Raw genomic sequence first — 13,059 nt, forward strand, 5'->3', positions numbered from 1 at the left:
AAGAAAATTTCATAGACTACGACAACAGATAAAGACCACAAAAACCATCTAAGTCTGCCTGTTTTTCCTTCCCATTAAAATATTATCAACCCTACTTGATCGCCGACTTTATCCTAAATTTCCTACAGCTAAGATTCTTCATTGCTTATCCCAGACTTGCTTGAATTCTGTTACAAGTTTTGCCTCCATCACCTCTACTGTTCTGTATATCTACCCCCTTTCAGCCTCATATTCTGGACTCCCTATTCTAAGACTTACCCGCTCCCTGTGAATTCCTTACACCTGTGAGGCATTTGACTATCTGTATCATATCCACCCCAATCTTCTACTCTCTGAATTAGGTCTTTAGATGTTACCTCTTGATTCTATTCAGTGCTGTTCATGGAGAAAGTTCTGACTGGATGCCCGTGATATAGTGAACAGATAAACGGTGAGGATGAGACATCTTAAACGTTTGCCATCTTTTCTGCCATTACTTGGAAACATAAAGCACTGAATTTACAGAATTAACATAGATGTGATTGCTATTTAGTATGTGTTTACTTTATCCACTAGAGACCATGGTCCTGATTCAGTGACCTCTCTTCTAAATAGTAACACTTAGCACTACTTTTATATAAAAAGCTTATAAAACCATGATACAAACTATGTACAGTGTCTCCCACTGTGAAATTACAATATAAGTATGGTTAGATGTGAAGAAGAACCAAATCAATACAAAGTAAGTTTCGTAGAGTCTTTGTCTGTGGGAAAACTGTCTTCAAAAATGAGCATCACATGAACATCAAACGCAAGAACTATTGTAGATTTAAATGGTTATATATAAAGAATAAAATAATCTGACTTCTAAGTGCAATGATCTCAGGAACAGAAAGCAAACAAGCTCAGACTAACAGTTTCACTTGTAGTGATGGCAAGAAAATTCTGTCCTCTAAACTGGCACCTGTCCCTTTCGTCATTTATTCCCTCAGTGCTGTACCTTTATTATTGAAGATCTCCTTTATCCACTAGGTGACACCCTAATACTCCCCAATGCTGCAGTACCCAGAGACAAGCAGATAATACAGAAGACTCTGAATGGGCTACTTGTTAAAATTATGCACAGGAATAAATCTCCTTGGGACAGAATCAAATATTCCTGAGTCAACCCAAACTGTTTTTCTTTTTTTTTTTTTTTGCAGTATGACAAAAAAAAAAAAAGCCAAATATCCAGATGTTTGACCATTTACATTACTCAGGATTTTTTCAGAACAGAGACATTGATGTCTAACAAATAGACCATTCAGGATCTTCTTTGTGTTGTTTTTTCTTTTTCCTGTATTAGTGCCGCGGTAGAGGATGGAGTGATAATTTGGCATCTGGTGCATGCATAGTAAAGCTTTAAAAGACAGGAATGAGCCCTACTGAATTTGTGTGTGAGAAAAAGATCCACCAGGACATTTGACAACATCACAAAAGAGCTACTTATGCATTTACCCATAAGAGTAAACAACCGATTCACATTTACTCATTCTAGACCTCGGATAATAGAAGGACTAGGGAGCACTTCATGAAGTTAGCATGTGGCACATTTAAAACTAATAGGAGAAAATTCTTTTTCACTCAATGCACAATTAAACTCTGGAATTTGTTGCCAGAGGATGTGGTTAGTGCAGTTAGTGTAGCTGGGTTTAAAAAAGATTTGGATAAGTTCTTGGAAGTGAAGCCCATTAACTGCTATTAATCAAGATGTCTTAAAGAATAGCCACTGCTATTAATCGCATCAGTAGCATGAGATATACTTGGAGTTTGGGTACTTGCCTGGTACTTGTAGTCTGGGAGGATACTGGGCTTGATGGGCCCTTGGTCTGACCCAGTATGGCAATTTCTTAATGCTTTTAAGTGGTTCACGTCAACATCTAATTCTCATCATGAACCTTATTAAGAGTAACATGATTTTTTTTTGTTGCTGTTTCCTTAAAATATATTTTCATCTAAGGAGGGTGGGAATTATCTTCCTTTCTCAGAAATGTGCTCCAGCTGAAAAGGGGTTTGCATTTGCTTAAATAAAAGTGGAAAAGGATGTGACTCTGAGAAGATCATGGACCGAAAGATCTCCTTCCTATACACACACAAGGAGAAATTCCTGGCCCTGGATTCAGCTTTCACTGTACTCGAGTGATGCTCTCTGACTGCACGGAGTTCAGGACAACCAACATGTGCTGAAGGTCAGAGCAGTGCCCCGATGATAAGGGTCCTACATTCCTGGGGTTACGGAATCATATCAATGCCCATTCATTAGGTTATCCATGTGTGCCCGGAGGTTACCCATGGATAAGATAATTGCTTCTTCATTACAAGCAAGAGAGTGCGTATCCTAGGGGGCAACTAGGGATCAAATCCTTGACTCTTCTTTGAGTGGTTATTCTCCATGTAACAGAGGTTATATCACTTCCTGCTGAAGTTCTCCTTTATCACATATTGAAAAAGCTATGAAAAAAGTTAATAATAACACTTAATGGACTATAATACAGTGTGATACAAACACAATGTTTTGGGCCTGGCAGTTTCTTCCTGCTCCTCTGAGCTTCTAGCCTAGAAGAAACTAAGCCTCTAATAGGCTATGCTGCCCTGAACTTTCGTTCACAAATACCTGAGGGGGGGGGGGGGAGTTTGTTTCACCATATCTTTGTTTTGACCCCTTCTCTTGCCTCGTCCAGGTATCACAATAACAGTCAGAAGTCAGAGGGCACCCATTGCGAGCGCCCCTGAACGTGCAATGGATGAGACTCACTCCGCTGGGGTTGCGGGTGCTATCAAATGCTGCCTGTGCGGGGATCCTCACTCTACCAACCTCAGGAGGTGCAGGCAAGTCAGGCTCGCGAATCCAACCCAGGTCTTGGCCATGTTTGCCACCCCGAGCCACCAGGCCGGACTTCAGGATCTGCCAGAGCACATCTTTATTTTTCACTGTTTAGTGAAAAGAGCCTCATGGTCCGTTGTGCTGAAAGAGAGACATGACTGCGAAATATAATGTCAGGGGCTATGGCAGATACAATGGGCAGAAACAGAAGACAATAAAAAAGCATGCTAGCACCGCACTTCAGCAGGATTAACCAGGGCCTAGGGAACCCATCTTGTTAATTTTACTGGACAAGTTTCTAGAGTCACTGTTGCTTTAATTCTTTGCCTTTGGAGTCAAGATATCAAAATTTAGGTAGAAATAAAGGTCAACTAAGAAGGGGAAGCAGGGTCTCCGCTGCGGTCTGTTGCAGTACTCCGGGAGGAAGGTGAAGACGACAGATGCCAGGAACAGAGTTTAAAAAAAACCCCACCCTCTCAGGTAGAGGCAGGAGGAGAGTAGATGGGGACTGAAGAAACAGAGGGATGAAGGAAGCATGACGTGAAGGTCGTAGGGATGTGCATTTCTTTGTTTCATTTCATTTTTATTGTGTGCAATAAAATGAAACAAAACAAATCAAAACAAAATATGTTTTGTCTGTACACCCCTAAATATTACTGCAGCTCATGGACTGACTGTTGTGATACCAGCAGGCTTCAGCTCCCTAAAAATCAACCGGATTACCGCCAGCAGGTTGTTGCTGGCGGGCAGCTGTCCAGTGAGAGCACAGGACTCTAGGAAGCTGGATTTTCGGACAAGAGCCAGGAGCTGTTAGATTACTACAGAGTTTGTAGGTCAGACCTGGTGAGTGCTAAACGCTAGGGATGTGCATTCGTTTTCAACGAATGCACAATCTGCAACGTATAGGTCCCTATTCGTTGCATTCGTGGGTCCACGAAACGTATGGTGAACCCCCATGAATGCAACATATCATTAACGAATAAAAGCCCCACCCTCCTGATCCCCCCAAGACTTGCCAAAAGTCCCTGGTGGTCCAGCAGGGGTCCTGGAGCGATCTCCTGCACTCGGGCTGTCGGCTGCCAGTATTCAAAATGGTGCCAATAGTCTTTGCCCTTACTGTCTTACAGGGGCTACCGGTGCCATTGGTCGGCCCCTGTCACATGGTAGGAGCACAAGATGGCGCCGGCCATCCATTGCACAAGATGGCACTGGCTGTCCATTGCTCCTACCATGTGACAGGGGCTGACCAATGGCACCGGTATCCCCTGTGACATAGTAAGGGCAAAGGCTATCTGCGCCATTTTGAATACTGGCAGCTGATGGCCCGAGTACAGGAGATTGCTCCAGGACCCTCGCTGGACCACCAGGGACTTTTGGCAAGTCGGGGGGGGGAGGGGTCAGGAGGGTGGGGGGTTGTAGTTAATTAAATTTAAAGGGTTGGGATGGGTTTTTTTTGTTTTGTTTTGTTTTTCCAACTAATGGAAAACGAGAGTACCGAATGCAACTAATGGACGAATCGGGCTTCCCCAAAAACGGATGCAACGGATTTGGGTCCCAGCACAACGCATACCAAATAGCAACACATTTTTTCCTTCTGCACATCCCTACTAAGCGCTGGATTAAGTATGGTACCTTAATGCTCATATACCCAGGATTGTAGACTGTGATAAGGCCTGGTACCCTATAAACAGTTTTGTTTCAACAGCTGGTGTAACTAGGAAGGCTGGATGGGCCAAGCTGTAATTTTTTACTATCATTCATTTTTTCTGAACTAACAATATATTTGTGACCAGATTTCAATATGGATATTACCTAGGGATGTGCAGGAGAAAAAAAAATTAATTTTTGTTTTTGGTTCATTTTCGGGAGGGGGTTTTTTTCCTACGAATTTCGGTTCCTGGATTGTTTCATTCATGAGAAAAACAAATCAAACAATTAAAAAATAAAACAAACTGAAACAAAAAATGGCCAAAAAACAAAAATAAGACCTCCCAGGACATCCCGCCTGAAAAAATGCCAGGGCCATGAACCCCCCAGCCCACACTTATCCGGTCCAGTGGAGATCCACCGGCTTCGGCCTCGGCCTTGCGTAGGCCGAACGAGCAGTAGGTCGCTGTGACCTCGGCCTTTGCAAGGCTGAGGTTTAGCCCTGAACGGGAGGCAGGGTCCCGACACCGGGGCCTCAGCCTGGACCCAGGCCTGAAACGGCAATTCGATCCAGAGACTGGGTTCCAACCCAACAATGTACATATATCAAAATGTTACCGAATGCATTGCCATGCATCAAAATGGTGCTGTCTGCAGGAGAGAATGCTCCGGAGTTAATTAACTCTGGCACGACCCCAGTGGATAGCATCATTTGGCTTGCAAGTGACCAAGAAGAGGCTCCAAGGCCTGGGCCTGACCCTGGGCTGAGGCCCCAGAGACAGGACAATATGGCATTGAGCCTGGACCCCGGCCACAGGACAGCCTCCAGGCCGGGTTGCAGTGTTGGGCCTGGGTCTAGGCTCGGCCTAGGCCGAGGCCTCAGTATTGAGACCCAGCCTCCAGATCAGGTCATGGCCTGGGTCTGGGCCCCGACCTAGGCTCTGGGTTTGGGACCCAACCTTGGGATCGGTCTCGGCATTGGGCCTGGGTCCAGGCCTAGGCCTGGCATCGGGACCCAGCCTTTGTTGGATACCCGACAGATAAGGTAAGTTTTTGTTTTCTTTTTGTTTAATTTTTGGGGGTCTTAGCAAAGGCCCTGGAGTTAGCCTGTACCTCCGCCGAAACCCCAACATCGTGCTTGGGCCTGAGCCTAGGCCATGGCCCCTGCTTTAGGCCTCAGCCTATGCTATAGACGAGGCACCAGCTTCGGGCCTAGGTAGAGGTGCCGGCGTCGCGCTCAGGCGTAGGCCATGGCCCCTGCTTTAGGCCTCAGCCTATGCTATAGACGAGGCACCAGCTTCGGGCCTAGGTAGAGGTGCCGGCGTCGCGCTCAGGCGTAGGCCATGGCCCCTGCTTTAGGCCTCAGCCTATGCTATAGACGAGGCACCAGCTTCGGGCCTAGGTAGAGGTGCCGGCGTCGCGCTCAGGCGTAGGCCATGGCCCCTGCTTTAGGCCTCAGCCTATGCTATAGACGAGGCACCAGCTTCGGGCCTAGGTAGAGGTGCCGGCGTCGCGCTCAGGCGTAGGCCATGGCCCCTGCTTTAGGCCTCAGCCTATGCTATAGACGAGGCACCAGCTTCGGGCCTAGGTAGAGCTGCCGGCGTCGCGCTCAGGCGTAGGCCATGGCCCCTGCTTTAGGCCTCAGCCTATGCTATAGACGAGGCACCAGCTTCGGGCCTAGGTAGAGGTGCCGGCGTCGCGCTCAGGCGTAGGCCATGGCCCCTGCTTTGGTCTTTGTCCTACGTCCTAGCCGTGGCTCTGGCTTCAGGCCTAGACGTAGGCTTGAATGATTAGATTAAAACAAAACAAATAAATAAGATTTGTTTCGTTTGGGGGCCCCTGATTTGTTTTGGGGCCCTCGAATGAAACAAATTAGCCTTATTTGTCACGTTTTGCAGTTTTGTTTTAAAACAAATGTACATCCCTAATATTCCCCTGCAGGATGGAGATGTCTGAATTACACAAGTAAATTATAGGGCTGGATTGTGACATATGTATTACTTTTCAAATTTTTGAACATAAAAGGCTCTCATGACACCTCACAGAAATATTAGACTTTCTTTTGACATGGAAGCATACGTCTCTCATTTCCAAAGTATGAAAAGAAGCAGAAATAGCAAGCCACCGCACACAACGTGACTTTGATAGATGCAAGTGGTAAAATAGGAAAGAGAGCAAGTTAAACAAAAAATTCTGAAATACCCTCTTGAGTTATATGTCATGCATCCTGTCTGCAGTTAAATTACACAGCTATAAAAGGGTTTTTTATTTCACGCCGCTCTTCAGCTATTGTGTTTCATCAGAATTTAAGTGTGTTAAAATGGCATATTCGAGCAGCATACGGCGAATCCTTGCGATATCCGGGATTATGACTGCAAACAGAATTAAAAGCTGCAAAGCACAAAAGGGTTTGTGACCTCTTTGTTTTATCAGCTGCTGTGAGATTGAAGAGAACTTTCCTTTCTGAGATAGGAGTGTCTGTTAATTTTAAACTAAGCTATGGACACAGTACCATATGAGCAGGCCCTGCATTACGAAGTTTAAAGATGATATTCAAAGAAATGACGGCAGAACAAAACAAGGAAACACTCCAGCTAGGCAGCACACTAACTCGAGCTTATGAAGGATCAGGGTGTGAGGAATTAAGAACATAAGAGAAATCATACTGGGTCAGACCAAGCATCCAACAAGCCCAGCATCCTGTTTCCAACAGTGGCCCATCCAAGTCACAAGTGCCTGGCAAGTACCCAAGCATGAAATAAATCACAAGCTACTATTGCTTATTAATTAATAGCAGTTTATGGATTTTTCCTCTAGGAACTTATGCAAATCTGTTTTAAACCCAGTTAAACTAACTGCTGTAACCGCATCCTCTGGCAATGAATTCCAGAACTTAACTATGAGCTGAGTGACAAAATAATTTTCGTCTTCTTTATTGGTCTTACATTCTCTACAACAACTTCTGTCCTCCAAAGCTACAATTTCAGAATGTTGAATATTGTGGCCAGTAGTTACATGTGGACTGTTTGTTCCCTTGGTAAATTTGCACATGGAAGGATGTGCTCTATGAAGTAAATTTGCAGGATGTAGGGTCTGTCAGCATATTACAGTAGTAGTGGTTTATTGCAAGAGCTGTTGTCTATGTGTATTTTGCAAGCCACTGGACCTTCTGCACAGTCGTGGATCCGTGGTCTATGGGTATGGAATTTGGGTTGCCCCTACATATTGAACTCACATATTATCAGCAAGAAACAAACGATTGCAGCTTATGTTTTCCCAGCCTGCTTTTCAAAGCTAACCGTGATGTCATTAACTAGAGATAACATGCTCTTTTTATGAAGGCAAAGGTGAAGTGTTGACAAATCTGTTCATACTTTTAGAATCATTATAGGATCCTGAAACTGTCCTTGCGGATATATAGGCAGACTTGTACCTTTGGGAGAAAGGTGAGCGTTTACCTCTAACATTCATAGAACTTCCGGGTGAAATTCTGACCTCTTGCCAGAATGTCCTAGAAATAATAAATAACATTCACATAGTTATAGTACATCTTGAGTGCATCTTGAGGTTTTCAGCACTTGTGAATGTGATTAACTAATTTCCTTAATTAATAATCTTTTGCATACATGATTGCAATTTAATCAAAAGTGCCCTAGGTGAACTGAGCTCTACTTCCTCTCCCTTCATGAAAAACCTTACTGAACAATAGAAAGTAATTCATTGCCTTGAGGAGAAAAGTCTCTAGTTTCTGCCTCAAACATGAAAACGTATTTTGAGAGCATGATGTATGGAATAAAGAAGCGATGCCTACAAGGGTATCTGTTTGATCCTCCCTTCCTAAGAGAATTGTAAAGTACATGTGGTTTATCCATCCCAAAGGGACCAGATCCTTGTTTTGAAACATTTTACCCAAAATGTGTGTCTTCACCAGTGTTGATGAAGCTGCTGGAGTTAAATGGTCAAACTGGGACCTTCCAACTTGAAAATGTTAAGAGAGTTCTTGAAAAATACACAACTAAAATGCAATGCAAATCAAATCAAATTTCCTTCGATTATGGTAAATTTCGACAGACCTGGCAGGCTGCAAATCACTCTTTCTTAGCAATTTTTTGTGAACAGTTCTGGGCAATTAAAAAGACACCAGCATGGAGCAGAAAGTGAAGAGCCAGGACAAGGGGTGGGCGAGCAAGGCACCTGTGAAAGGCGCAGCACGAGTGCTGTTGTGCACTGCTTAGAGAGCCTTCTTTTACATATAGCAGGCAGTAATTCAAACTGAACGACGGAATAAATAAATAAATATCATAATCACAATTAAATTTGCAATTGTACAGGAAGGGCTGAATTTTCAAAAGGTTTTAGGCACATAACTGGGCTAAAACCCTGGGGGCAATAGAAATACACATGTAACTCATATGTGTATTATTTTATGTGCAAAAAAAGAGAGGTGATTGGGGGGTGGACTTGATGACGGGAAAATCATTTATACCACTAAAGCAGATTTTGAAAAGTGCACGGGTAAATGAATGCGCACACATTTGACATCTGCGCTGTAGCATTTGTGTGTGCACTTTGGAAAATCCACATTACCGCTGTAAGCCTGCCCCAATCCTAACTTTCAAAGCAGATTTACACACATAAATACTCTGAAACTTCGGGCTACAGTTTGCAAGAACTTTTTACTCACCTGCTTTGGCCCTTCGCGCAGAGTTATAAAATGAACCTCTGTGCCTATTTTCTTTGGCTTCTCTCTTATAAATCAACAACTGTTTTGCCAGCTAAAATTGTGCTCCATAGGCTTCAATTGGAAGGGGGGGGGGGGGTCTAATCTTCCAATCTTGTTTAGGGCGCAAAACTAGCATGCGCCCTACATTTTACTTTATTGTTAGGGACCTTCATTTTCAGTTTTGATTTTTCTCAGGAATTTATCGGTGTTTACTGTAACAAACAAAAATGGGAGAAAATCAGTGGAATAAAACTTTTTTCCTTCAGTGGAATAAAACTTTTTTTCCTTCTTTTTTTGTTCTGTACAATAAACACCAAGAAATCCCTGAGAAAAAGAAAAACTGAAACTAAAGGCTCCACGCTTTCCAGCCTTCCACCTGTAGAAGCCGCAGGATAATGGATGTGGCGCCACATTATAATGCTGATCCCAGTTTCTATTTGTTTTGAACTGGAAGGGGAACAGGTCTCATGGAGTATGCATGAGTTTTTATTTTATATACCCGGGCTCTCCGTTACTGGAATCACTCTGCCTAAAGATCGTTCTAGTTTCCTGCCAGTAATTCAGAAAAACTGCAGGCTTCCCACTCTCCCTCTCTCCCCCCCATTCTGAAAACTCCTTGCGGGGTGGCTAAGGATCGTAAGCCGCTGCAGGACAATTAAACGCAGCCCGGGAGCCTTTTCAAATCCCCCTTTAGGATGTTCCAGTGCAAAACCTGGGGAGGAGAGCACCAGGGAGTGAGACATCCTGGATCTTTCTTAGCTGCCTAACGGGGTACTTCAATCTGGGAGTTTAAAAGAGTTCAGGGGGACAGAAGCTGTGTGTATGAGTGCGTTTAGCTCTCACAGTTTGTGTGTATTGCTGTTTTTGCATGTGTGCTTGGCTCAGTGTGTGCATGATATATGTAATGTGTGTACATATTTGTGTGTGCCTGGCTTTCACTGTCTCTGTGTTATCTGTGTACATGCATGTATTGTGTGTATGTATGTGTGCCTAGCTCTCAGTCTGTGTTATGGGTGTACATGTATGTATTGTATTTGTGCGCCTAGCTCTCAGTCTGTGTTGTGTGTACATGTATGTATTGTGTGTATTTATGTGTGCCTAGCTCTGTCTGTGTTGTGTGTACATGTATGTATGTGTGTATATATGTCTGCCTAGCTCTCAGTCTGTCTGAGTGCCTGTGTGCATTATGAGTGCCTGACTCTGTCTGTTATGTGTGTACATGTATGTATTGTGTGTATTTATGTATGCCTAGCTCTCAGTCTGTGTTATGTGTGTACATGTATGTATTGTATTTGTGTGCCTAGCTCTCAGTCTGTGTTATGTATGTACATGTATGTATTGTGTGTATTTATGTGTGCCTAGCTTTCAGTCTGTGTTGTGTGTACATGTATGTATTGTGTGTATTTATGTGTGCCTAGCTCTCAGTCTGTGTTGTGTGTACATGTATGTATGTGTGTATATATGTCTGCCTAGCTCTCAGTCTGTCTGAGTGCCTGTGTGCATTATGAGTGCCTGACTCTGTCTGTTATGTGTGTACATGTATGTATTGTGTGTATTTATGTATGCCTAGCTCTGTCTGTGTTATGTGTGTACATGTATGTATTGTGTGTATATATGTCTGCCTAGCTCTCAGGCTGTCTGAGTGCCTGTGTGCATTATGAGTGCCTGACTCTCAGTCTGTTATGTGTGTACATGTATGTATTGTGTGTATTTATGTATGCCTAGCGCTCAGTCTGTGTTGTGTGTACATGTATTTATGTGTGCCTAGCTCTCAGTCTGTGTTATGTGTGTACATGTATGTATTGTATTTATGTGTGCCTAGCTCTCAGTCTGTGTTATGTATGTACATGTATGTATTGTGTGTATTTATGTGTGCCTAGCTTTCAGTCTGTGTTGTGTGTACATGTATTTATGTGTGCCTAGCTCTGTCTGTGTTATGTGTGTACATGCATGTATTGTATTTGTGTGCCTAGCTCTCAGTCTGTGTTATGTATGTACATGTATGTATTGTGTGTATTTATGTGTGCCTAGCTCTGTCTGTGTTATGTATGTACATGTATGTATTGTGTGTATTTATGTGTGCCTAGCTCTCAGTCTGTGTTATGTATGTACATGTATGTATTGTGTGTATTTATGTGTGCCTAGCTTTCAGTCTGTGTTGTGTGTACATGTATTTATGTGTGCACATGTGTGTATGTGTGTATGTATGTATGTCTGCCTAGCTCTCAGTCTGTGTTATGTATGTATTGTGTGTATTTATGTGTGCCTAGCTCTCAGTCTGTGTTATGTATGTACATGTATGTATTGTGTGTATTTATGTGTGCCTAGCTTTCAGTCTGTGTTGTGTGTACATGTATTTATGTGTGCACATGTGTGTATGTATGTATGTCTGCCTAGCTCTCAGTCTGTGTTATGTATGTACATGTATGTATTGTGTGTATTTATGTGTGCCTAGCTTTCAGTCTGTGTTGTGTGTACATGTATTTATGTGTGCACATGTGTGTATGTATGTATGTCTGCCTAGCTCTCAGTCTGTGCAGGGCTGGGGCCCCATTAAGGGGATCCCGTGGCTGGGGGTGCAGCCCTTGCTCCCTCCCCATCGCCTCAGCCCGGGGGAGGATCAGAGCAGGGAGGAGCAGCAGCAGCAGCAGGAGGAGGAGGATGCTGGCGTGTGCACGCTGGGGCTGCCCGAGCAGCGAGTGCGGCGCCCCCAGCTCCGGGGCTCGGGGCCAGCAGCACTGATCGGCGGGCACTGCCTTTCGCTTGCTCCCCCCTCCACGTGCTCTCCGGCCCCTCCTCCTGCTCGGCCCCGGGAATCCCGCAGCAGTCGCCGCCACCGCCCTTCTGCCGCTCCGGCTCGCTGGATTTACAAGTTGCAGGGCGGATTTCCCCTGCCCGGCCGGAGAGGATGTGCAGCAGCCACCTGGATACAATGATCGCCGAGTTGGCTCACTTTTATCTCCTCTGTGGAATAATCTGCCTCGCGTCAGGTAAATGCATTCAACTTTCCCCGCCGGGGTCTCGGGCTAGCCCGGAGCCGGCGGGCGGCAGCAGCAGCAGCAGCTGGGGCGGGGGTGGCTGGCCTTCTGGTGCCCTGCTGGAAGTGCATCCCGGACTTCTTTCTTCATCACGTCCACGGCTCCCGGAGCTTGCCTGGCTGTTTAGTCCTTGTTTGATGTAACCCAAGGTTGTAATTAAAGTTTATTATAAGGAACCGGCCGGAAATCTGGGATGTGATTTGGGGGGGGGGCGCAGTGTTTTGCTTCTTGGTTGGGTTTAGACTGGATGTTAATGGTCCTGGAAAGCGTTCAGCAGGGGGACGCAAGTAAAATAGTTTGCTGTATGCCCCCTCCCTCACAAAAATTTCTTGTATAGATTTGATAGATAAGCAAGCAAGCAAACAAGTCAGTCAGTTCTTGGATATAAAGTCTGGGTTAGTGCATATTATTTACAGATGGAGTTTAGCCGAGCCCTTAATGTTAGCCAGAAAGTACATCACAAGAGCCTGGGGAAGGGATCGTGTGACTCTGCTCTGAGCACTTAATCCACCCCAGACTAGAGAAAGACAGTCCTTTTCTTCTGTGCCACTTAAAAGTACACCCCAAACACAAGGAATTGGTTTAATATATCAATACAATGTGGATTTTTGTAGTTACATATAGTTTGTGATTTACCTTCTCCCAGACTGCAGTGGGATCTTACACATTACCAGGACAAAAGCTTTTTCAACTTGGTTCGATCCTTTTTTTTTTTTCACCAGTATTAAGATCTGTTTAGAACAAACTATTCATTAGCTTGAAGATGTGTTGGGTTTTAAGAAGCATCTGAAATCAGTGAATGCTCATAC

The 13,059-nt window shown here is 44.3% G+C and overlaps 1 protein-coding gene across 6 annotated transcripts in view; it reads left to right on the forward strand.

Moving 5' to 3' along the window:
• Window positions 1-13,059, forward strand: part of ROBO1 (roundabout guidance receptor 1) — a 1,172,418-nt gene that overhangs the window by 619,239 nt on the left and 540,120 nt on the right. Inside the window, exon 1 of one of the 6 annotated variants that reach the window (XM_029577788.1) lies at window positions 11,856-12,202. The exons of the other annotated variants lie outside the window; for them this stretch is intronic. Coding sequence (XP_029433648.1) covers window positions 12,121-12,202 — 82 coding nt within the window. The 5' untranslated portion in view covers window positions 11,856-12,120. Of the gene's footprint in view, window positions 1-11,855; window positions 12,203-13,059 lie in introns of those variants that run through there. 6 annotated transcript variants of the gene reach the window in all.

The sequence above is a fragment of the Rhinatrema bivittatum genome, chromosome 15, assembly GCF_901001135.1.
Source record: "Rhinatrema bivittatum chromosome 15, aRhiBiv1.1, whole genome shotgun sequence".
Classification (NCBI taxonomy): Eukaryota; Metazoa; Chordata; class Amphibia; order Gymnophiona; family Rhinatrematidae; genus Rhinatrema; species Rhinatrema bivittatum.